At 41.1% G+C, this 25,932-nt stretch overlaps 2 protein-coding genes across 7 annotated transcripts in view; both read right to left on the bottom strand.

Moving 5' to 3' along the window:
• Positions 1 to 1,589, bottom strand: part of MAP7D2 (MAP7 domain containing 2) — a 128,950-nt gene extending 127,361 nt beyond the window's left edge. Inside the window, exon 1 of one of the 5 annotated variants that reach the window (XM_061627273.1) lies at positions 809 to 1,589. In XM_061627273.1, coding sequence (XP_061483257.1) covers positions 809 to 1,196 — 388 coding nt within the window. In that variant the 5' untranslated portion in view covers positions 1,197 to 1,589. Of the gene's footprint in view, positions 1 to 699; positions 772 to 808 lie in introns of those variants that run through there. The other 4 variants (XM_061627272.1, XM_061627274.1, XM_061627275.1 and 1 more) reach the window with 4 other exon arrangements.
• A 16,368-nt stretch (positions 1,590 to 17,957) lies between these two features.
• Positions 17,958 to 25,932, bottom strand: part of EIF1AX (eukaryotic translation initiation factor 1A X-linked) — a 30,531-nt gene continuing 22,556 nt past the window's right edge. For both annotated transcript variants that reach the window (XM_061627282.1, XM_061627281.1), the window contains one exon: positions 17,958 to 19,372. In XM_061627282.1, the coding sequence (XP_061483266.1) occupies positions 19,367 to 19,372 (6 nt within the window). In that variant the 3' untranslated portion in view covers positions 17,958 to 19,366. The remainder of the gene's footprint in view (positions 19,373 to 25,932) is intronic.

A 25,932-nucleotide genomic window follows, 5' to 3' on the forward strand; every position in this document is an offset into this window, starting at 1 on the left:
CATCTCTTAATATTTAGCCATGTAAATTTATCCTCGCTGGAGACATTACCACTTTACACTACCCCTTCCAGTAAACGTCAGATACAACTTTGTTTTACAACCAAGGAGACAGCAAAGCGTTAAGAGCTTTCATCTTCTAGTAAAATATGATGAAAAAACCCTTACAGCACAGCAATCCTTTCCTAGCGTTTACTGCCTTGCCTTCTATTTCCTCTGACAGAACAAGTCAGCAAAGCAGGTTATCGATGTCTGAATGACGAAGCCCCACCACCCAAAGGTTGGTTTTTTACCTATCTCCCCTTTCCCCTAGTTTGGGGACTGCTATTCTTGATCTTCCCCAAATGCCAGTGAGAAAACCTCTCCAACAAAAGAACCCGACATCATCGCAGTCCTCCTGGGCCCGGGTGAGGCCTCACATCATCCTTACAAAAGACCCTTTCCTCGTAGAACTCCACCATCACCCCAAGGATTGATTCCGACGCCTTCCCAGCATTCACGATGTTATGATTTCCAACGCACCCGCCGCCAAATGTCATGGTACACACCCACTCTTGGAAATAAATCACGCTAACACACAGCGGCTCTCTCGGAGAATGTCCTCAAATGAACGGTGGTGGCAGCAGCAACACCACGTTGTAATGCTCAGGGCAACCACCATCGAAGGACACCTGCTCCAAGGACCCTACTCACACCTCTTACCTCCACCAGCCCCCATAGGGGTGTGTGCGCGCGAGTATAGAAAGAGAAAAGGGAGGTAAATGAGCTTTCCTGCGAAGTAAAAAAAACCCTTCCCACAAACCACACCTACCAGGACTCACACACTTCAACCGTACCTGACGCGCGTGGGTATAAGGGAGACGTCCGCGTTGGTCCCGGCTCCGCCATTTTCCTCCTCCAGTGCAGTAGCTGCGGCTTACTTTTCTCTCTTGCTGCCTCGGTGAGGCACCGTAGCTGATAATAATACTTGCCGCACAGGCGCACTGCCCGTTCCAGCACGACACCTGACGCTGCCTTGTGCAACTTGGGAGGCGGGAAACTACAATAAAAAGCCGGAGCTTAGGAGAGGCAGAAACATAGTTTGTTAGCCGCCACTGTGGACAAAAGTGGAGGAGCGCGACCACACAGCTTCTGGCGCCTCCCAGGTGTTCGTTCCCTCTGTCTGCTACGTTTTTGCTAACGTGTGGCGACCTGTTCATGCTCGTGCTTCCTCCCGCGGCCCGCCTTCTCTTGCCTTAGGCGAGCCTACAGCTCGTCGAGTGCTCGCCAAAAGAAAAACGCGGCTTCTGCAGTAGTTCCAAAACGCCCTTCAGCCGGGGAGATGAATGGCTCTAATAAGGCTAATAGATCTAACACGCAGAGAGGGAGAGGTTAAGACGCAGCTTCCTCACAGACTTGTGGGTTGTGTTTCCAAAGGCCATCGCTCCACCTTTGCTTGAAACACATGCCCCTTTCCCCCAAACGGGGAATGTCAAACAAAACAACCAGCCGAAGAGAGATGAAAAGCGGTACGTCCTACCTAGCCAGAACACGTGTTGGGACAGAAGGGCTTCCCTCTCGGATTTTGAATCTTCGAAAACACAAGGTGCAAATGTACGTCGTGCACTCTGTACAAAGAACTTCACACAGGGAGGAGTACCGCTGGTTTTGTATCTTAAGATGAAAGGCTGTTCTCTGAGTATCGGATTAGTAGGTGTTTTTCTTTACTGTTCTCTTCTGGGGGGGATGGCGGTATTTGGGCTACGTAGGTGTTAACCGCGCACCGGGCAACGGACCCATTTGGGGGACAACATAAGGATTGCCTCCCCATTAATTTAGGGGCATCCACATGATGTCCCCCTCTTTCCAGTGTTGTCCCAGAACTTACTCCCTTTGAATGTGGACATTTTTGATTCGTGGAATGTCCGAAATGGCCACCTAATGCATGCCAGTGCCGAGGGGGTTGGGGGTGGACAACTTGTCTTCGCCGGGATTCTCTTTTGGCAACTCGTCTTTCTCCGCCTCTTTTTTTTTTACTCGTCTCTGCTTTATTTCACTTTAGTAAGTGATCTTGTAAACTTCCAGCAGCTGGCTACTTTTGAGAGTTTTTGCTCTGTCTGATTTGCACAAAATAAACGGGCCAAAATAAATTGAGAGCGGAAATGACTGTTGTGCGCAAATTAGTTAGTGAGCATTAAAAAGAGGGGATTTACATCAGCTAGCGTATTGGTTAAAAACTTTACCATTATTGTATTGTTACTCCACCCTTTTTGCATTGTTTAACAGAAACGTAAGCGTACAATTTTGTGTTGTTTAATAGAAACATAAGCATACAATTTTAATTCCTAGCACCAAAATATAAAGGGCAAATTTTTAAGATTATTAGATCAAAATAGCAATAAATGCTGCAAAATAAAAATGTATTTTCAGTTGGGGTTGGGTATTGGCTTTGATTATACAGCTAATTAAAAAGCTCAATTGTATGCCAGAAATCATTACCCCCATCTAATGATGTATTCAGATTTTCACATGGCAGGGTGGTCTCCATTTCCTCTCTCGTTTCTAACATTACTATCCCTCTAATCTCTGTTCGAGAGCCAGTGTGGTGTAGTGGTTAAGGTGTTGGACTACGACCTGGGAGACCAGGGTTCGAATCCCCACACAGGCATGAAGCTCACTGGGTGACCTTGGACCAATCACTGCCTCTCAGCCTCAGAGGAAGGCAATAGTAAACCACCTCTGAATACGGCTTACCATGAAAACCCTATTCATAGGGTCGCCATAAGTCAGAATCGACTTGAAGGCAGTCCAATCTCTGTTCTTCCTTCCAGTCTGCAACTTTGGTTAATTCTCCACTATCTGCTCTCTCCATAACTCCTTCCACAACTGAAAGCCACCTTGCCTCCTCACAATGAAAGATCTTCATGAATGTGGTTACTCTCTCCAACCTCCCTGCACTCTTTAACATTTCCTGTTTTGCCCATAGGTTCTCTCTTATTGCCAAATTGGTCCCTTTGACCATCATTCCCTTCTGTTGTTTCATCTCAATCACTCCTATCTTCTAATACTCTATTAGTTTATAATTTTGACCTGCATTAATGCCATATGCTCAACTGGCTTTCTTCCTATCTAATCATCCTTTCCTAGAACAGCTGCACAAGATTACTTCCCTGTCTCTGATTTCTCCTTTTCCATGAAGCCTTCAGAGCAATACCCAAGTCACCTTACCATAAAGTAATGAAGCCTCTGTAGAACTGAAATCATTACATAGTCTTACCTTTCTGCCTCTACTTGACTGCTGTCTATTTTAAATTGTAAACCTCTTGTGCTAGAGACTGTGATCTCATTCTTTATAAAATGGCATCTATATAGATGGCATGTATTATTATTATTATGTATTTATTACATTTATATCCCTCCCTTGCTCCCAAAAGGAGCCCCGGGGAGCAAACAAATGACAAAATACTGAAAACATTGTTAAAAATCTTTTAAAAAACATTTTTAAAATATCTTTTAAAACATCTTAAAAACAATTCCAACACAGATGCAAACTGGGATAAAGCCTCTAATTAAAAGCCTTGTTGAAAGAGAAACATCTTCAGTAGACACTGAAAAGACAGCAGAGACAGCACCTGTCTAATATTTGTGGGGAGGGAATTCCAAAGGGTAGGTGCCACCACACTAAAGATCTGCTTCCTATGTTGTATGGAACGGACCTCCTGATGAGATGATATCTGCAGGAGGCCCTCATCTGCAGAGCACATTGAACTGACAGTATATAACGGGTAAGATAATAACACATTGCACAGCTTTGGGCCATTTATAGTTCTGGGCCCCGATTATGGGACAGTCTCCCATTGGCAGTGGCTTGCAAATGTTCAAAACTTATTTCAAGCTCAGTGTGAAAACTTCAGTTCCTAATTCAGACTGCTTATGCACTTAATTTTGTATAAGGAGCAGGGAACCCCCACCACAGAACAGGATTGGATGCAGGGTTGCAACTGGAGAGAAAAAAAAGATATCCCTTCACATCATAAGTGGAACTGGATTCTACCTGTAGATGGAACTGTTTAAATCCCAGCCATACTATAATAAATTATCCTAGATTCTCTGTGCAATCTTTGGGAACTCACTATACATTAGCATTTTTTTCTAATTCTTCTAATGTGGCTCATGGTCTCATAAATGAGCCCCATGGGGTGAAAGAGTTACCACATTTTTCCTACTAATTTTTCAGCCTTAGCCCTTCTACTATATACAACACTCCATTTATGTTAAGTACTTTACATGATCAAGCTTTTCCACAGAGAGAGCTGTTGCTTTATACTGAGCTGTGAAATTAACTGAAACACTCCTTGCTAGAATTAGATAAGGCTTTTCCTTGTAACAATTGCTACACTGCCTCAGCAATAACAAGCAAGAAAAAAAAATACTTTGTGGAATCATGGAAGATATGTTTTAAAAATTGTCATATGAGCAAGTACAGATACTTGATATAGGTATAACTTCATCTGTATTCCTGGTAGTACACAGTAAAAATGTTCCCCACCCTGTTCTAGGCTAGACACCAGTAGTGGAGAACTTTTAGCCCTCCAGCTGTTGTTGAACTATAACTCGCATCATCCCTTGCCATTGACCATGCTTGCTGAGACAAATGGGTTGTAGTTCGGCAACATCTGGAAGGCCAAATGTTCCCCAACCCCAGAGTACACCTTGTCATTTAGGAAGAATATGACTTCATCTAGATGGGTAGAACTGATGGCTGTCTATCCCTATGCTGACCCACCAGCATAACTTCTGTTTTGCCTATATTAAGCTTCTGCTGTTTAGCCATTATCCAGTCCATAATACTTTAATAATACATACATACATAATAATAATTAAATGAACATCATGCACCAGATATTGGCCTCTGTTGGCTTTTTAGAGATTACAATTTGGACTGAGTGGGAAACGAGCTCCACCGGTTGAAACACATTCATTCCAGCAGTGAGTTTCCATTTCCATTTATTGGATTTTAATGCCTTGAATAGGTGCTGATAATGTTATTGACTGCCATAGGTTTTTATCTGCTCCTACTATTGCTTATTTATATGTATTTGAGATTTTGTTTTGATTTACTCTGTTGTACCCTGATCTGGTATTGTTACATAATGAAGGGCACCTTACTTTTTTTTTACTAAATAAAGAAAACAAATACTTGTCCATTAAAACATTTCTGTCAGCATACCTTTGCAGAGAGTTGTGTTGTAACTTAAATAAATAGAATCAAACACAAGTGCTTCAGCAAACAGACATTTTGAATATAGTGTCTCAATAATACTTCAAGCCTTCATGTTTTAAGGACATAATGGGTTCCAACTGCCTAACAGAAGAGTACAGCATACTTTTCTACAGCAAGAGACTGCTTATTTCTGACATTCACAAATGAGTGTAAGTTGAGAATATTGCACAGAAATGGTAAAAGTGTACCAAAAAAAGTCACATCTTACCTTAAGGTAAAGCTTGTTTATGCAAAACCATTCCCCCTTCAAAAGACAGCTCTTTGAATATGCAGTTGAACTCTCAGCCCAAATTCTACTCTTCTTTAATTTTTTTTAATTAGCTCCAGTTTGCCATACCCATTTTTCTTCTTGTAATTAATATCTTTGCAATAAATTACAAGTAAAAGGTAGTTGTATTGGTCCATAAGAAAAAAACTCCATAATCCACAGTGGGACAATATATTTCTTAGGACTGAAAAAAATGTCAAAAAGTATGGCAAGCTTTAGAGTTCTCCAGAATTCTTCATCAGGAAGATACTACACAAAGCATAGGTGAAGGGAAACAAAACACACACACACCACAGAATGGTACAAAAATTAGTGCTGTGCCTACACCAGGAATCTGTTTCATTTAATGGCTTTACAAGCCAGACTTGATTTCTCATAACCATTGCTATAGCATCTAGGAGGGACTTATTCAGCCTGCAATCTCCATCTTGGAATTGAGTCTATAAGCTGACCTCATAACTACAACATCATCTTACATTTAATGTGTGAATTTAACATGAATGTTTGAAATCACAATCATCAGCATGCTGCAGTTCCTTATTACTGTTAGTGAGACTGCCTGTTAGACATGTGGTTCACACACACGTTTTAAGTGTCTCATGAATTAGGATCTTTAGAAAATGGCAATAGCACATCATGGCAGATTTATCTAGTAATTTACACCCAACACAGATCTTAAAATGGAGATGTTTATTGTACACACATAATCAAAATATACACATTTCATAATGTAACGGAGATAGCTCAGCAACAAATATATATATGCACACACATACTTTGGTGTGAGAGGTTTAACTATAAATATGTAACTATGATTCGGGTCCTGCTTGCGGGCTTCCCCCAGGCACGTGGTTGGCCACTGTGAGAACAGGATGCTGGACTAGATGGGCCCCTGGCCTGATCCAGCAGGCTCTTCTTATGTTCTTATGATTATACTAACACATGCACAATGTGCACAAAGTAAACAAGCCCACAAGGCATAAGAAGAGGAGGTATGAGTAACTGGAGGGGCAGGTGTAAGGTACTATGGGATTTTGAAGGAAAGACTTGCTCATATAGACACTAGTCTGCTCCCTCTAGGTTCAAATTCTACGCTATGCCTCAGTCATGGGCAATTGGCATGAACTTAGTAGAATGCTGAATTGGGTAAGGACCAAAATACTTATCTAAAACACAATCACACCCACAGAGGAGAGGGATCAGATGTGAAGGCTACAGTTTATAGGGAAAGGACCTCCAGAAGATAGGACAGAGAACAAAAGTTGCCTTTCCCAGCCTTGGTAGGAAATATTGCACTGAAACTCCTGAGTCAGGCAGGAACAGCAAGAAGTAGCCCTGAAAATGACTTTAACAACTGGAGCAAGGATTTCTGCTTCAGCAAACAGGGATCCAAAGAAGCAGGAGACTGGAGGCAGTGGAAGAATAGCAAGGGGAGATAACGGAGTCAGACCATGGATTTCATGCTGGCAGCATGAGTGATTTTCAGCAAGAATGGAACCAAGCAAATGGAACAATTTGGTTGTGAAACCTAGCGATTATATATCCTCCTAAATAAAAGCTTCAAAGCAAATTCCAAAATTGCTTGTATGTGAGAAGATGTCATTCCTAGGCAATCTTTTCTTTCATATACCATAATAATAGCTCTGCACTTATTGGCAGGATTTTCTTTTGTTGAGGCCAATGGTGATAATCACGTTTTAGTTAGCATTATTAGATTTTAGTTTATTGAGTAATGGGCTCATCATCTGAGGAATACCATACTGTATTGTAATGTTAGCTTGACTGAATTGCATTGCCCAAAGCTATGTCTTATGTGCAAGACTTGTGAAATCATCTGCATTGAGGGGATCCATGTAACTATTTTGCCACCTTTCTCATGATGCTGGTCTCCCTGCTTTACAAAGAAAACCATACTGAAGCCATTTAAAAAAACCATATAGGCAATACTGGAGTACTGTCTCCAAGGCTCTTTTAGCTAGCAGCCTGCCAACAGTGGCAAATCCAGATTTGTTGCTCTGGGGTGTATGGAGCTACTCAAAATTCACTAATAGGCAAAAAAGATGGAGAATTATATTTTTGTATGTTTGTTGGTGTTCTTACTTTGCTTCTTTCCTGTGTTACTAATGTTTCTACAGAGAATCTAAATAAGAAAATTTTATTTCCCTCATTCATTCTAGAAATCTGTGCTTTTTATTAATTTCAAAGCCTTTTTATTGGTCAATGTCACATGACGGTGAAGCAGCCTTTTGTGTTTCAAATTGGAGGTTATGTTCTATTTCTATTTTGGGTGCATTAACAGTTGAATCTGAAACTGCAGTTTGATGTAAAATCAGACTGATTACAATATGTTGCTACTTCAGCAATGACTAGCTGTTGGAAAAAAGAGGATGCATGTTTTCAGTCTGCTATGTTTAAACCATTTAAGGCAAGGTGGGCACGGTCAATTAAAAACATAGAGCACACCTAAAATTTTGCTAGAATATATTTCACCTCCCACTGTTTTATCTTGTGCAAATTGAGACACTCCTGAGGTCCACTGGAGACTATTCTGCAGAAGTCCGTGCCATTATTCCACAATTATGTTTGGAGTTTGTTTAGTATAAATTTTGCAAAGTGTTGCTGTACTTCACATATTCACAGAAATAGAAACAAAAGAAAATGATTTCCTATAGGAAACTTCACTAAAATTGCAAAGTAAATCAGGCATACTTAAAGTGACCATCTGAACTGTATCAACTGTCAATGTTGTTGCTTTCTCCCTGCTAAAACTAAGCACAGCACGTCTTCTTTCTATTATTTGGGCTGATTGCAGGTGTTGCCACCACTCACCATATGCTCAGAGGCACGTTACCAAATTCTTCCAAGCTACACAGCAAGTGGATTGGACTGTGAAAGACCAACCCAAATTGTGGTTGCATTTTGAGAAATTTGTAGGGCAGTCCAATATCTCAGAGAGGAGGTCAGATCTCCTGCTCCCCTGGTGGATTCGCTATAGCTGCCCAATTTCCCTGCTTTTTAAAGTTTTATAGAAATATCTGTGGGCTATAGGTATGTTCTTAAACTGCAAGGTTTTTTGCCTATTAGTGAATTTCTCTGCTTTTTAATCCGGGAGGTAAGAAATGAGATCCTGTCCAAGTTTGCTGAGAATGGATAGATTATTTGCATGCTTATTGAGATCAATGGGATTTACTCTCCTGCAATCATGCTTAGGATAGGTGAAACTGACCACAGGGGATGGGTAGGGGAGGAAGAGGAGGGAGGGAAGGAAACACAGAGGGGAGGAGTGGGAGAGGAACAGGCTGGAGGGGGAGGGGAGGACAGGTTTAGTCATTTGCATGTTTATTGAGTTCAGTGGGATTTACTGCCGTGCAGTCATGCTTAGGATAGGTAAAACTGACCAGGGTAGGAGAGCTGGGGTGGGCAGGGGAGGAGGAAGAAGGAAGAGGGGATGGTAAGGAGGGGGAAAAGCAGGTTTGATCATTTTTATGCTTAATGAGTTCAATGGCATTTACTCGTATGCAATCATGGTTAGGATGGGAAAAACTGACCAAGGGGGAGGAAGAGGGGGAAGGAGCATATTTGAGGGGGCAAAGGGGGAGGGGAGGGCAGGTTTGATCATTTGCATGCTTATAGAGTTCAAAGGTATTTATTTCCGTGCAATCATGCTTAAGATAGGTAAAACTGACCATGGGGAGGGGGAGGGGGGAAAGGGAGGGGGGAGGGGAGGAAGGGGGGAGGGGAGGGGCAAAAGGGAGGGGATAGGAGGGAGGGGAAGGGAGGGTGGGTTTGATCATTTGCATACTTTTTGAGTTCAATGGGATTTATTTCTGTGCAATCATGTTTGAAAATGGAAATGGACTGCCTTCAAGTCGACCGGACATATGGCGACCCTTTGAATAGGGTTTTCATGGTAAATGGTATTCAGAGATGGTTTTACCATTGCCTTCCTCTGAGGCTGAGAGGCAGTGACTGGCCCAAAGTCAACCAGTGAGCTTCATGGCTATGTGGGGATTCGAACCCTGATCTCCCAGGTCGTAGTCCAACACTGACCTGGGGGAGGGGCAGGGAGGAGTGGAGGATGGGGAGGGGAGGAGATTGGGTGGGTGGGCACTGGGAAGAGGGGAAGGCCCTTTCCAAAAGGAAAACATTGTCAACAGTATCATTGTTTTTCAGCATTTCCCTCACCTTTTTATTCTACAGCAGACACATGTAGCCTGCCATCCAAATTTAAACCAAAGCTGTCCCTGGCCACATCCACACCAGACCTTTATTTCAATTTGGACAGTCATGGCTTCTCTCCAAGAATCTTGGGAAGTGTAGTTAGTGAAGGGTGCTGAGTTGCTAGGAGACACCCTGTTCCCCTCACAGACCTTCAGTCAGAGTAGCTGACTGTTAAACCAGTGTGGCCACTGGAGCTCTCTCAGGGGAATAGGAGTCTCCTCTCAGCACCCTTCACAAACTACACTTTCCAGGATTCTTTGGGGGAAGCCATGACTGTCTTAAGTGAAATAAAGGTCTGGTGTGGGTCTGATTAGCCAAGCCCCTGATTAGCCAAGCCCAACAGCTGTGAGTCTGGCTTTTAGAACACTGACAGTTGGTTCTTACTGAGCATGCCCAATGTTATAATTGGGTTCAAGCCAAAATTTCTTAAATTAAAAATCAGCCAGGGATTTTTTTAACTTTTAAACGGCAGAATGGGGCAAGGTCAGTATTAGGATTACAGGTACTCTGTGAACATGGCTGATTTTTAATGAATTTTAGCAGACTATGAGAACTCTGAGAGAAAAGAGTCCAAAAGGGCTCTGGGTTTTCCCCGTTTTCTCTGAGACTGAACTCTCAGTTCTCTCTGACTGTTTTGTGTATCACCCTGAAAATTTACAGGGTTGTTAAGCAACCATTTCTGAGTTCAGGACTATAGGTTTTGTTTTGAAATGAGCTTATGGGAAGCATCAGAATGGCATGGGGGTATTTCCATTTTAACATTGCGGAATGTGAAAAACCCATGCCGGCTATAGTATACAGCTACTCTCGTAGCTGTATAATAACAAAGACAAGGGCTATGTGCCATGGGAAACTTGTTTTGGAGTATAATGTGTAAACCGGTGCCTGGAGGCTGTGAAGGGCTGGATGTGGGCTAACAAACTGAAACAATCCAGACAAGACGGAAGTACTGCTGGTCAAGGGAAAAACTGCATCAGGGCAGGGTGGCAACCTATTCTGGATGGGGTTGCATCCCCTTGAAGGAGCAGGTCCACAGTTTGGGAGTCCTCTTGGATCCTGCCCTGCTGCTTGAATATCAGGTGGCTGCGGTAGCCAGGAGTGCTTTTGGCCAACTCAAACTGGTCTACCAGCTGCGTCTGTTCCTGGAGGCAGTTGACTTGGCCACAGTGACACATGCATTGGTGACATCGAGGCTTGATTACTGTAATGCACTCTATGTGGGGCTGCCTTTGAAAACGGTTTGGAAATTGCAGTTGGTTCAAAATGCAGCAGCCAGAATGTTAACTGGAGCACGGCACAGGAAGCATATCACACCTGTGCTTTATCGACTCCACTGGCTCCCAATTTGTTTCCGGGCCCAATTCAAAGTGCTGGTTCAGACCTTCAAAGCCCTAAACGGCCTTGGACCAATGTACCTGAGAGACCGCTTACGCCCATATGTACCTGCCGGGGATTTAAGATCATCTGCCTCTGGTCTCCTCTGCGTGCCTGGAGTGAAAGATGTTAGATTGACAGGCATGTGGGAGAGAGCTTTTTCAGCTGTGCTCCCCCAAGCTTTGGAATACTCTACCCCAAGAAGTTTGCTCTGCTGCCTCCCTGTTGGTTTTCCGGAGACTTCTTAAAACGATCTTGTTCCAGAGAGCCTTTGGGAGGGACTGAAGGTAGAGCCTGACAGTGATTTTATGCCTTCTACGTTAAATTTTACCTTTGTAGTCCCTTTAGTACCAATCCCTGTGTGTGTGTGTGTATTATTTTATGTATTTTATCTATTTTAATTTATTTTAATGTTTTTGTTATTTTACTGTTTACAATTTTATTATGTACATGTTTGATTTTATTTTTGTAAGCCACCCTGAGTGCCCTATTATAGGGTAGAAGGGCGGGATAGAAATATTTTAAACAAATAAATAAAACTGTTCAGTATTATGTTTTACTTGCAACTGATTTTATATGAAAGAATTATTTCAGTCCATCAGACTTTTTTAACCCTCATGTTTGTGTGCAAGTAAAACCAACTTATTTCAATGGAATTTAATTTTAAGTGTGAATCAATTATAGACCAAAAGCATTCTGGTCAGAAGGCTGATGAACTGAGGGAGAATGCAAACCAGAAAATATCAAGCCTTCCTCTAATGACTTTTTCATTACATGCTCCCTATTTAGAGAAGCGGACCTTGGCATCCCCAAAAGTATAGATTCGGCTGTAACTTTTAAAAAAAATGCTCCAATCTTACAGGCAGCTGTTTCAAAAGCTGAACACAAAAAAACCTAAATCTGAAGAATAGGAGCAACACAGGTGCTGCACAAAGTCAGTTACCTAAATGCTTAATACTAAGATAAAATGCACATTCATTAGGCTGTGAACGCACTACTCTCCTACAGCAAAGCATTTCCATTAGACATACCTAGAGGGGGAATGGGTTGATCTGCCAGTGAGTTGCAAAATCTCTTTGAAGCTGAATTTTTAAAAAATGCACTCAAGCTGACCCCACTAGGTTTTGCAATAAGAAGGGGTGGGGTTTGACTAGCATAATGTGCCCCCATTTTCAGAAAAGAAGTGGAGACGTACTAGAACCGGCTGAACAGCGCGTGTGTTTCTACCCTTAGATTGTATGCTTTGCTGGATTAGTTTCATAGGTAAGATGAATTTCCTTATAAGAGGTTATCAATTTTAACCAGGTAATGGAATCCAATGTTGTATGAGTGTAAGTCCACCAGCACAATGGAACTTCACCTTTCCCCCCTGAGCCCCCAAATTTTGAGGGCCTGTAGGTAGGAGGAAAGATCAAATCCCACTGTGTGAACCAAAGTCTGTTCCCACTCATGTTGGGTACAGCCCAAGATATCTAAAGACAACTTAAAACAGCATCCACATAGCAGCTTCTCCATGCAGCGATTGTAATGTGTAGAGCTGTTCAACATATGGATTACCAGCATTTCATAGGGAGTCTCTACAGTAGCTACAGGAGTAACACAGCTGACTCCAAACAAAAATAAAAGTTGGAACCAACAAAGTCGTCCTGTTAATGCAAGGACTTATGCCTGTTCAATAAGATTTCCCTCTCCTCTCTGCGTGCCCCCCAATCTGTTCTAGGGTTTCCCCCCAATCCTTTGAAGCAGGGTTTTTTTAGGGGGGAAATGAGAAGGATGTCCTGCTGCACAAGGGAAGTCCTTGAGCAACTTGGGGCAACTTGGTTGAATTACACCTTCAGTATTCCTTTGATAGAGGAGCCTATCCCAAAGAAGTATTAAATCACCTGGACCTTCCCTTTCTATGATTCTATTGTGAATTTACAAATTTCCCTCAACTACTCCCACCTACAATTGCACTCATCTTATAAATTCATCTACTCTTTTCCCAATCTGTATTTTCAATCAATCAATTTATGGGCAGTTCATTAATTTATCCTCCTCATAGAACATATTTATTTGTATCACAACGGATAGAATGAACCAATTCAGAAGAAATATAAGGTAATGGCTGAGAGTGGCAGCTGGGTCAGTACCATTCTACATAACTGCAAAGAGGATAAAACCAAACCTTAATCTACTCTCACTGTATCCAAGATGTTTAACGGGGAAAGGATCTGAGGAGAAATGGGCAACTGACAAGAGAATTGTGGTTACTGAATAGGGGAAACAGGAAAAAGGGAAAGTTAAAGTTTTGCCATACCCAAAAGTAAATAATTCATACCAAATACAGCAGTGTGCCATCCCTTCCCCCCCCCAACCATAGAGCAGAGTTAGAGCCAGTTAGTAATTTAAGTTGGGTCTTCTTTCTCATTCATACAATAATTTATTAATAGCTCATAAATTGTGTTCCAGTATTCCTCAAACCTAAACCACAACAACTTCTATGATCCCTGCCTATTTCACACCAGTAGAGATTGTAGGAGCTAGATGCATGAGCTTTACATTTTAGATTGTTTATGAGAAGAGATAACTCACATTTGAAAAAACTTTATAAAAGCTACACGTGGAGAAATATCACTGCTGTAAGGACTGCGTATCCAATGGTAGACAATATGGATTGCCACTAAGGAATATACACTATTGTTACCTAGTTTCAGACAAAACTGCTATTTAACAGGGTTTCATATCTTTTTAATTAAGCCACCATAAACAACTTGATTTCGGTACATAGTTATCAACTGTACATGACCAGCATAGCGCACTGTTACATGGCATCAACTTTTCCTTTTTCCAACAAATAAAGGAAACAGGTTAATATCTCATATTCATGCGCTTAAAAATCAAATTACTGTTAGAAGTTAACACATGCACAAACTTTACATCTTGTAAAGAGGAAAACTCGTCCCACCCACCGATCTCATGTTGCTGTGTTGATCAAATGTGTTAATTCACATACTGCCCTGAATTAAAAGCCTTGGAGGAAAGGTTGGATAACCAAGTCTATAAATTGCCCTCATACTAGATAAATCGCAGCTATAATCAGAAGTCAGAACTTAAGAGGCCATATAGCTCAGGAGCAAACATGTAGGGCAGGGGTGATGAACCTGTGGTCAACATCTGGAGGAATACTGGTTCCCCAACCCTATTATAGAAATTCCAGTGTCTAATCCCCAATACCTCCATGGCTTAAAAAGCAGGATATCAAGTATTAAATCTTGTAGCGCTTCTGTTAACAGTCAACAAAATTAGGACGGAGATATACCAATTATCCAACTCATTGTTGTACGTACTGTTTAATATTTGTTACGCTTTTTTTAAAAAAAACTGTTCCTTTTATCTTTCCTGGGGAGACAGCTGACAGGAACTAGGAGCAGCTGGTTTGTGATGAATCATTTATAAGGAGAGGTGACCCTGAACTTAATCTGAAGAGGTACCCAGGATCTGATATGCAAGTGTTGAACCAGTTGGAAACAGACTATGAGAGCAATGTAAGTGCCGGGCAGCCGGCAGAAGGGGGGCTAGCAGAGGAGGAGCCGGCAGAAAGCTCCACAGTTCCTCCTGTTCAGGAGTTGCTGCCCTGGCTGAACACCGGCCCGTTGGGAGTATACAAGCCTGCCGGAAAGTGCCGGCTCTGTACAACAGGCTTCCCCACGAGTAAGCGTTCGTTGTAGACCTGAATGGGATTTTAATTTTTTTTAAAACCAAAAGGCTGATGGAGGTGAAAGGGGGATTGGGACCCAGGGAGTGGTCTGAATGCAAGAAGGATCTCACAAGAAGGGTCCCCCCCCACAGCTCCTTCCCCACACCTCCGGCATGCCCTATTTTCAGGCCTTCTGCCAGCTTCTGCCAGACCTTCATCTGCTGGGCTGGCCATCCCCGGCAGACCCCCAGCAGTGCCAGGAGGCTCCTAATGGAGCCATGTCACCGCAGCAGCAGCAGGCTTCTGCCGGCAGAGCCCAGCACCACCAGGGATCCACAGCATCCAACTCACCCCAGCCCGGTAGAAGGGTGAGTTGCATTGCTTCCTAAAATAGTATCAAGTTGAACATATATGTAAGCGGACAATATGCCTAGGAAATCTAACACATGAATATTTAACTTCAGAAGGACACTTCTTAAACATTAGGGGATTGATTAAAAAGGGTAACTCAAGAAGTTGAAATCTTTCTAGAAAGTTTGGGGGTTGTTCAAAGCCACAATAATAGAAGCTCAGCTAAAATGTTTCAAAAAGATCAGGAAAGGTACCACCAAGGCCATGAGGATGCCAAAGGATTAACAAGCAGAGTCAAGAAACTTATTAGAAGAAGAATAAGAGGACTTCGTCCAGAAAATGGAAGTCTTGCCCAAATGAGAGCAACAAAAAGGAACACAAACTTTGGCAAAAGAAATGCAAGAAGACAAAAAAGAATTTTAAAAAGTTTACAAGAAGCATATTGCTAAAAACATTAAGACCAACAATAAAGCATTCTTATAAATACATTAAAAGAGACTAGGGAGGCAGTTGGACCTTTGTCTGACTAAAGGTGTCCGGGATGTGCTAAAAGGAAAAAGATTGCAGTGAACCTAAATCAGTCCTTTGTATCTGCTTTCACTGCAAAGATGTAGAGTAGATCCCTGTGCCTGAACTGATGTGTTTAAGAGAAACTGAGACAAACGGCACTAACAAGATACAAAGTTGTAGGCCTTAGTGCCATATTAAAAATAAACAAATCACCAGGACCCGATGGAATCCACCCAAGAGTCCTTAAAGAACTCAAATATGAAATTGCTGATCTAACAAAACTATGTTAACTTGTGCCCAAGACTAGCCTACATACCCAGGGATAGGAAAATGTTAACACTTTTTTAAAAACAGATCCAAAAGGATCCAGGAAATTACATGTGAATTAGTGTGGAAAAATTGGTGAAAAGCACATTAAATATAAGATTACCAAGCATATCGAAGAATGTGTCTTGCTGAAAACGATTCAACATGGCTTCTGCAAAGCTAAATCCTGAATCACTAATGTTTTGAGTGCATGCAACCATATAGAGGTGATCCAGTCAACATTGTGTATTTAGACTTTCAAAAAGGTTTTGATCAAGTCCCTCACCAAGTACTCCTGAGTAAGCTTAGCAGTCATGGGATAAGAGGTGTTTTTATAAATCTGTAACTGATTAAAGAACAGGAAGCATAAAGCAGATATAAATAGGACAGTTCTCACAATGGCGGGATATAAGAACTGGGATTCCCCCAAGGATTTGCATTGGAACCTGTGCTTTTTAACTTGTTCATTAACAATCTAGAGTCAGGGGTGAGCAGGCCACATTTACTGATGGCACCCAATTGTTCAGCATTGTAAACACAGTAAGAGAATGAGAGGAGCTCCAAAAGGATCTCTCAAAACTGGGAAAAGTGAGCTCTAAAATGACAAATGGGGTTCAGTGAAAGGAAATGTAAGGTTATGCACACTGAGGCAAAAAACCCTGAACTTCACATATACACTAACAGTGTCAGAACTGACCAGGTAAGAGATCTTAGAATCATGTCAACCCAATGTGCAACAGATGTGAAAATGAAAAATGATCAAAAATAAATCTGACAGTATCATGCCTTTATATAAATCTATGGTGCAACTGCACTTGGAATACTGTGTACAGTTCCAGTCAGTGCATCCCAAAAGAATATTGTACAGTTTGATAAGGTTCAGAAAAGGGCAGCCAACATGAACCAGAGACTGGAGCAACCACGCTATGAGGAAAGGTTATACGTGTGTAACCAAGAAAAATCAAGGAGGGACATGATAGGTGTTTAAAATTATGCATTGTGTGGTGAAAGTGGGTATACATTTTTTCTCCTCTCATACTAGAACTTGGGGTCCAATGAAGCTGAATAGTAGAAGATTCAAGATAGGCAACAGGAAGTATTTTGTCACACAGTGCATAATTAAGATGGAACTTGCTTCCACAAGATGTTGCAATGACCACAAACTTAGATGGCTTAAAAATGAGATTAGACAAATGCATGGAAGATGAATGGCTTCTATGCATAATTATGTATTTCCTTCAGGATAAGAGGCACCATGCTTTTGAATACCAGTCACAGCAAGGGAAGGTTATTTTCCTTACATCCTGCTTGCAGGCTTCCCACAGGCATCTGACTGGCTGCTGTGGGAAACAGGATGCTGGACTGGATAGGCCTGATCCAGCAGGGTTCTTATCTTAGCATTATTAGAAACATTACCAGTGGCAAGACTTCCACTCTTTCATGTTTATTACATGCTTCCTTCCATGTTGTTAAAGAGCATACCTAAATTGCTGTCTTATCAAAGTCTAAGACCAAGAAAGCCAGTTTATCCCACAGATACTATACACTGTGCGCAACAGAGTATATAGGTTTTGTGAATTTAAAAAACCTACGTCTTTCCTCCCTCATTTACAAAGGATAAAATTCATATTAACATCAAGCTGTTTACTTCATTTGATATCAAATACTCATGAGGCAAGTAATATAAGAACTTCAGTAACTTTGAGCAGACCTTCAGATTCAAACCCCAATGTATGGAGGCTAACTCCACAGTACTTTATGTGTGTGGCTGGACACAAATGTGACTGAATGGAGTTCCACTTCTGAAGATCTTGCTTTCTCAGTTAAGAAACTTTAGCTGCAATATAAAGAGCTGACTTTTCATATGAAAACGGTTGTATTCAATCAATTAACAGGAATTAATCACCCTTGGTTAAAACAGATATGCAACACTAAGGAGACCCAAACTAATTTCGATCTTGTACATATTTATAGGACTAAGTTAGTCTTTATTAAACTTTTTTAGGTGCACCACTCCCACTCAAACTGAAAATGCTCATTTAATTTGTTTCTCCAGCTAGTTAATTTCAGGTAGAAATGTTCAGAACTTGACATTCATCTCATTTATATATGCTAATTCAGAGTATAAAAATCTTTATTCACTTGTACCTCATAACTGATGGAATTTAAAATTAAAACCTTTGTTCTTTAAAAATAATAGGTTGTATCCAACACTGCAGTTCTGTTTGCACAACAGACTTTGGCATGGGCAATTGAACTTCCAGTAACTCTCCTGACACCTACAGCAATCCCTGTGCATCCTCAATCTGCTCCAGAACATTGGGGGACTCTCCAGAGCAGTTGTGGGCGACATGCAGGGGAGGAGAGGAGAGGGAAGTCGTACTGAGTATGCAGAAATCCGCTTATGCATCATTGGATTCAATCCAAGATTTTTTGTAGTGTAAAAGTATTTGAAATGGATTGGATCCATTCACATAGGGACTGAGATCCAGTGGAAGCTTCCCCTTTCCCCTGCAGCCCGCAGCACCACTGCCTATACTGTTTCAAAAGATTCCCCAACTCTCTGGAGCAGCATTTCAGGGATGACAGGAAAGGCAGAATCTGCATAAGCCATCCTGTGAATAGAGTTCTGTTCATGGGAACTCTGGATCCAACCATATATATATAACAAATGTTGAGCATTTATTTTTGAAGGGTCAAAACCACCTTTAAAAAAATTTTAATTACAAAATAACATTGCAAGTTATTCAACTTAATGAATAACTTAAATTTGGTGCCACCCAGTGTTTTAACTTCCATATTACCACCGCCAAATAGCAGCTATTCGAGCATACACAGTTTTCAAAAATTATTCTCTCCCCTGCACTATGGCAAATTTAACTGTGAAAGAGAGGGAATATCAAAACCAGTATAAAAATAACATGCAACTAGAACTTAAAAAGCAGATTCAGGTATTATGAATTTTAAATATGTCTTCCCTGTCCATTATCAAAATCTTACAAGCTGACTTCAAGGGATACTAGGAAGAGACACTGCACTGGCAGAATGGACACCTGAACATTTAATCAAAATTCATGATAATTATAGGGCAAGCTTTTTTATTAGCTCAAAACAGGTTTAGTGATGAAAAAAGATGAAGGAAACATGGGAGTTTAAGGACGTGTATTTACAGATGTAAACATCTAATTGGTAAAGAGACAAAAATAGTTGTAATATTTAACTTTTGAGAGTCCAACATTATCTTTTTTTTTAAAGAAACATAAATACTTAAACACTGGGCAACATATTGGTTTGTTGTAACTACAAATGTTATGCAGTTTCAGTCTTCTTAAAGATACAGACTTGAAAACAAAATAATTCTTGAGGTGGAAAGTTGGAATGTATTCCTCGGTTCCATTTAGATCTGTAAGTGAAAGAAAAAGGTATGCAAAAGTCATGGATTACAATTTTACTATTTAGTTCAAATAATAGTATGGAAAATATAATCTATTATAGACTTGATCTCTTGTGTCCCTGAACCACTGTTCTTAGTTGTCCTTTTATCATGAGTTTGTACGATATGCTTAATTCTGTCCCACTGACATCAAGGATCTAAAACGTTTGAATTCCTTTATAGTCTAAGATATTTTGATAAATTACCATCTCTACATCTGAACAAAAAGATTAATCTCTACATGACCAGCAAATGTAACAATGTCAATTTTCAGCGATTCAGATTCAAAACCCCAAGATCTGAAGTATCAAGGCATGTATATTCATGTACAGAAGTGGATCACTCATCAGTTGTTTGGATACTAACACACTACTAGATAAAGCTATTAAAATGTAGTTAAGCTCAATCTTCCACAAAACCAGCTGCTAACATGCCTGAGGTGGGGGTGACTATCCTGGCAAGTAATAATGCCCAAGGACCTCATGACCAGTGCTCAACAACACACCTTGCTATGATGAGAGGTTAACCAGGATCTGGAAAGTAAGTTCTCTGGGAATTCTTTTCCTTTAGAAGTGCAGCAGGCCCCAACTTTGTTATTTTTTTACATTTGTTGAAAACTTTCTCTCCAAGGACTTACCAAGCTAGTCTATTTTTGCAGTTTTTAATTCTTGCTCTTTTTGTATTTTAATACTGTTTTATGATCTGTGTTATGTTTTATATTCTATTTCTGTACACTGCTCTGGTATTTTCCAATTTAGAGTGTTTTTTAAATATAAATATATAAAAAATGAGCTGAAGTCTTCCTTCCAACACAGATGATCCTGGCCCATACCTAGCCCCAAAGATGACCAGAAGCCTGTCATTTGTTTGAGCTCTGCACTTGCTAGGTGCAAGCAGAAAGGCAAAACAAAGCTAGCTGCACAAATCTAGGTGCACTAGCTTCTCAACCTGTCTAGACATAAAAGCTCCAAACACCCAGCAAGTGCAGAGGCAGTGAAAGCTAGGATACTTGTCATCCCTGATAGGGTGTGATTGTGTAACTTGCTGCATTTGTGCAGGTGCTACTTGAAGAGACTGGCAAAATACAGCTAGTTCTGCAGAAATGTCATCCATCAGGGCTCTTCTAATGTGATTTAATACAGCAGGACTTAAATGGAAAGATTCCATTTGCTGAATTTCCTGATTGAAACCGGAGATGGCAGGAGAGATCAAATTAACTGTCTGCCTTGAATCTTTATGTTGTTGCTGCTGTTTCTGACCAGAGGTGGCAGCATTAAACAATGGCACTGTATCTAAATAGGTCTGTGGAAGTTCAGATTGCTGGGTGTTAAACCCAGTGCACTCTTCCTCTGAATCTGAGCAGAAAAGGACCAAAGGATCTGGAGCCCTTTCATCCTTAGAGAGCATCTCATCTTTTGTTGCCACCCAGTGCTGGCCTTGCTCTCCCACATAAGCTGCTCTTCTGCACTCTAATAATGTTGTTGGTAAAACTGTGTTTTCATTTTTCTCTTTAGTTTTGGCAGCATTTTCCCTCCCCGATTGCTCTGCTACCACATTGCTTGCAGGGTTTACAACGCTTTGCTGCTGATTACTGGCCTCTCTCTGAGCTACAGCAAGAGTGAATGGGCCACGCACCGACTGTGAGGCTGTTTGCTGTTGGTCAAAATGGCAGCTTCCTTTATGCGCACTGCCGTGGCTTGTCTTTTTAACCGTCATCTTGCCTAAACTGTCTGAAGGCGCTACTGCACCAATCGCTCCTGCCACTTTGTGCCATGACTTTAATGTTAGACTGCTCTGTAGAGACTTTGTTCTGATCCTTGTGTTTTTAACCAACATCTTTTTCTCTGAGCGGGCTGAAGGCACTACCGCACCAACCGCTGTTGCTGCTTTCTGAACTGGTTTTATTTTTTTGAGTGCTCCTTAGGCATTTTTCTGCTAGAAGGTCCCCCTCCAATTCAGAAAAGTCTCCTTTGCCACAGTTGAATCAATACACAGAATTCACTAGATAAAACGAAATTAATTTGAACACCTCAGCTAATTATCTAGGTAATTAATTCAGGGTATCAACTGCTTAGGGCAATCAATTTCATGATATAATAAATTGACCAACAGACACTTAACAGTCACTCACTCACACACACAATTCATTTGGAAAAAACTGTAGATGACACTCAAACAAAAACCACTCAGAAATGAATTCAGACACAACAAATCAACAACAGTAGAGAAAGATTTGGGATTCTAAGTAAGGATATAAGCCAGCCAGACTGAAGAGCAAGGCAAAAACTCAAGCCAGGCAGGAAAACAAACTGTCACTCTGTGGGAGGAGCTAAGGTGAGAGTCCTTTGGAGTGTTAACTCTTTCCTGCCTTAAGCAACAGGAGAGGAAGACAATACCCACTTGGGGGTGTCCTGGTGCCCACTAAAGAAAAGAATAGCAGAGGTGCACTAGCTTCTCAACCTGTCTAGACATAAAAGCTCTAACCACCCAGCAAGTGCAGAGGCAGTGAAACCTGGGATACTTCTGTCATCCCCACTAGAGGGGGACAGCAGTGGCATGTTGGATTTATTTAGATGATGTTGTTATGTGCCTTCAAGTCGACTACGATTTATGGCGACCCTTTCATTTAGATAAACATTTCTATATCGCTACCACAGCTGTTTTTAAGTGGTGTACAAAAATATTAAAATTACATCCACATTAAAATCAATATAAGAAAGAAAGAAAAAGATGCAGCTGACAATCCAGGATAGAGGTAAAAAACCCTACCTACTACAGTTAAACACTGAAAAAGGCCTGGAGATGCAAGTTTTCAATAGGCGCATAAACATCATTAATGTTGGTGCCTGCCTAAGCACAGAGTAGCAATGGGCTCTGATTTCACAGTAATACAATTTACCATTGAATTAATTATTATTGCTATTTTATATCTTTGCAGAGACAATTTTGAAGTAGCAATTCTCTGCACCTGGTTTCTGAATTGTTCTTCCCCCCATTAGTTTTTTTGAAATTTCACTTTGAAATCATTGATAGAGTGATATTTTTATCGATCTACTTTGTGAGCTCTTGAAATGTGTATTTTCTTTCACTGATGTCAATGAGGTGTTTTGTAACTGACAGAATTTCAAGGAGGTGCTGATTGTAACTGACAGCACAGAAAGCTGTAGGGGGAATGAGGTGTTGATTGTAACTAGGGATGAGATCTACATGGCAGTGTCTTTCAGAAAACAATCTACCAAACAGGCAGGCACTGGCAGTTACAGTCCGTGTTCATTATTTTCCCACTACCCACTGCATTTATCTTTTTTTTTTTTTCAATAATTTTTATTCAGATTTTCATAAAACATACAAGACAAAATCATAAAACATTCAAAGACAAAAAACAAAATCAAAAATAGTTAAACAAAAAGAAAAAAAGAAAAAAAAAACAAAAATAAAAAATAAAGAGTAAAATATTGACTTCCCATTTGTCAAAGATCAAATCAGTTATAAGTCTATAATATATAACAATCCTGTCTCTTAAGTCATATTATAAAATCACTTTCCTCCAGTAGTTATCTTACTTAATCATCAAATCTCATAAACATTACTTTATTCTTTCCACAAAAAGTCAAAGAGAGGTTTCAATTCTTTAAGAAATATATCTATCAATTTTTTTTTCCAGATAAGCATATCGATTAATCCATCTCATTACTAATTATGATAATCTTATTGTCATAACCATAGTCAAAATAAACATTTCAATTAATCCATCACATCAGAATCTGTTAGGTTCAGTAATTTCAGTAGCCATTGTTCTATTATCCCTATTAGTTCCATTTTCCATCTTCCATCTTCAGTAGTCTTGTTAAGTCCAGTAATTTCAGTATCCAATCTTCCATTATCAGTATTCCATAATAATCTTGCTGTCAAAGCCATAGTCATATAGTAAGAGTCTGATGGGAATTACCTCTATCCCAAATATTTTCTTGCCATCCATTCTGAATAGGTTGCTGAAATACAGCTGTAAAATCATATCTCTGTTCTTTTTTTCAAAATACACTGGGTCATCTCTTGAAAGTTTTTCCATTGTCACATGGCTGCAGTTAATTCCATAGATTTTCTCTATATTGGGCTCCATCACATCATTCCAGTCCAGAAGATTATCCATGCCATTGATAACTTTATCTCTAGAATCTTCATTAATTTCTTCAGAGATAACATTGAGTTCCAAACAATAGATTTTATTTCTAAAGTCCATAGACTCCAAATCTTGTTCCTGTTCCACGTTTGTTCCAATCTCCGGGATCTCCTCTCTCACAGGGACCCCTGTTCCAGTCTCCAGGGTCTCCTCTCTCACAGGGACCCCTGTTCCAGTCTCCAGGGTCTCCTCTCTCACAAGGACCCCTATGTCTTTAATCTCCTGTGTCTCCAAACAATAGATTTTGTTTCTAAAGTCCATAGACTCCAAATCTTTTTCCTGTTCCACGTTTGTTCCAATCTCCGGGGTCTCCTCTCTCACAGGGACCCCTTCCAGGGTCACCTCTCTCACAGGGACCCCTATATCTTTAATCTCCTGCTTCATTTTACTCAATTCAACTTTCAGCTCCTTACAACCCTGTCGCAGGTTTTGTTTCGTTATCTCAATCTCATCCATTATTTTCTGAAACATAGTTATTTCCAGCTTCTCAGCCACTTTCTTAATTGCCATTTTAAAAGAAAAATATAGGAAAACCACTTCTTATTTCAGCAACAATTGGGTTAATACTCCAAACTTGGTGACATCACAGTATAAACAGAGCAGACAGCCTTATCTCTCCATGCTTAAGTAAACAAAATGCAGTTCCCAGGATCGAAACAATTAATGGCGGTCGTCAGGAAACAGATTCGTCAAAATAAAATAGACCAAAAAGAGAGTAGTCTCAGACAATATAATATTCTTCAAAATAAAAATCTGGAATAGAAATCCCTCTTCTGTGTATATCTTTAGAATGCAAATCCAGGACAGCTTTTTGCAACAAAAACAGAGATAAGCTATTAATTAGTGAGTAGCAGAGAGAAGTTATGGCTCCCCAGTGAGATGTCAAAAACCGATCAATCTGGCAAATCTCTTTTAAACAGCAACAATTTAAGTCAAGTAAAAGAAAAATATAGAAAGAAGGGTGCTTGCCTGTTAGTGCGTTCTCTCTTAGAAGATAAGATGAACGTTCGCTTTATCAGATAGAGCTTGTTGTTGAAAATCCGTCCCACCTTCGTCGGCTGGACCTCGTCCCATAAATTAATGAGATCTGGTCGTCCCAACAAAAATAGGCTTTGAGGTTAATCTCTTCGTTTCTCCCTACCCGGGAGAAGTTTAATCAGTCAAAAAAAAAAAAAATCTGACTGATATATCTGAATAAGCTTCTTTTGAGGCAGGAGCCCGTCTCAAAAGCAGGCACAGGCTAAGTCACCCTTCCCGGAAGTGTACCCACTGCATTTATCGATCTGTTAGCAGGCAAAGACACACACATATATATACACTCCCTATTTCGATCTGTTGGTCCATCCATCCAGCTACTGTGCACTTCTCCTCCAACCTGTCCATCCTTCCATCCACCTGCCACCCATCCACTCAGCATCTCCCTCCCCTTCCCCTCCCTCCATTGCTGATCCCTGGCCAGCCGGTGTGCTGCCTGGGGCGTGCACCTCTGCTACCTGCGATTCAGCCACTTGCTATCACTGCTGCCAACTGCTCATTTTCCCCCTCCTTGCCGAATGCAGCTGACACAAAGCACTGGGAGTGAGATAACAAGCACACACAGGCTGATCAGTTTCACACATGCTGGCCTCTCTCCCTTCTCCTGGTCAATTTCATGTTAACAAGCAAAGACAGGCAGATCAGTTTTTGGAGCACTCTGGAAAAAGACTGATGGTGAGAAAGGAGATGGCAGAGGAAAGGGGGCATCTAGAGATCTAATGTGGGAGAGGTAAGTGGGAAAAACACAGATTTCCCCTACTCAGTCCTGAGCTCAACTCCCTTCTTCCTGGCTCTTGCAAGCAGCTCCCACTGCAGCTGCCAAAGGAAAAGTCTGTAGCACCAGATTCTTTTACAGACACACACGGATTTCCCCGATGGCACACAGCCAGCAGCTGCTCATGCTGCTGCTTCTGCCTCTCTGTCTCCAGTTGGCAAAGGCGTCCACTCAGGAAGAGGGTGTTCTCTACGGTCCCCTCCTTTTGTCTGGCTTGCTGAGCCTTTTCCCTCTTGTCCACCCTGCTGACAGGTCAGGCTTCTGAACATGCCTCACCAGAAGGATTGCACTGCTGGGACTTAACAGCCCACCTGGATTTCTTCAGCATTCCCTGGACATTTTCCCTCATCTTCTCCCCGGGTTTCTGCTTTTCATCCAACCACACTCTTGTTGACCCTTAGGCAGGACTGTCACTAGTGTTTCCATCAAGCCTGAAAGCAAGGAAGAGCAAAGCAGGGGTTAAGCTGCTTGCAAGGCCTTGCAGTGAGCCTTGGCACGGCCTGTCAAGGCCAGCACCTGCTGTCAAGGCAACCAGGGAGA

The sequence above is a fragment of the Rhineura floridana genome, chromosome 5, assembly GCF_030035675.1.
Source record: "Rhineura floridana isolate rRhiFlo1 chromosome 5, rRhiFlo1.hap2, whole genome shotgun sequence".
In the NCBI taxonomy this organism is placed as follows: domain Eukaryota; kingdom Metazoa; phylum Chordata; class Lepidosauria; order Squamata; family Rhineuridae; genus Rhineura; species Rhineura floridana.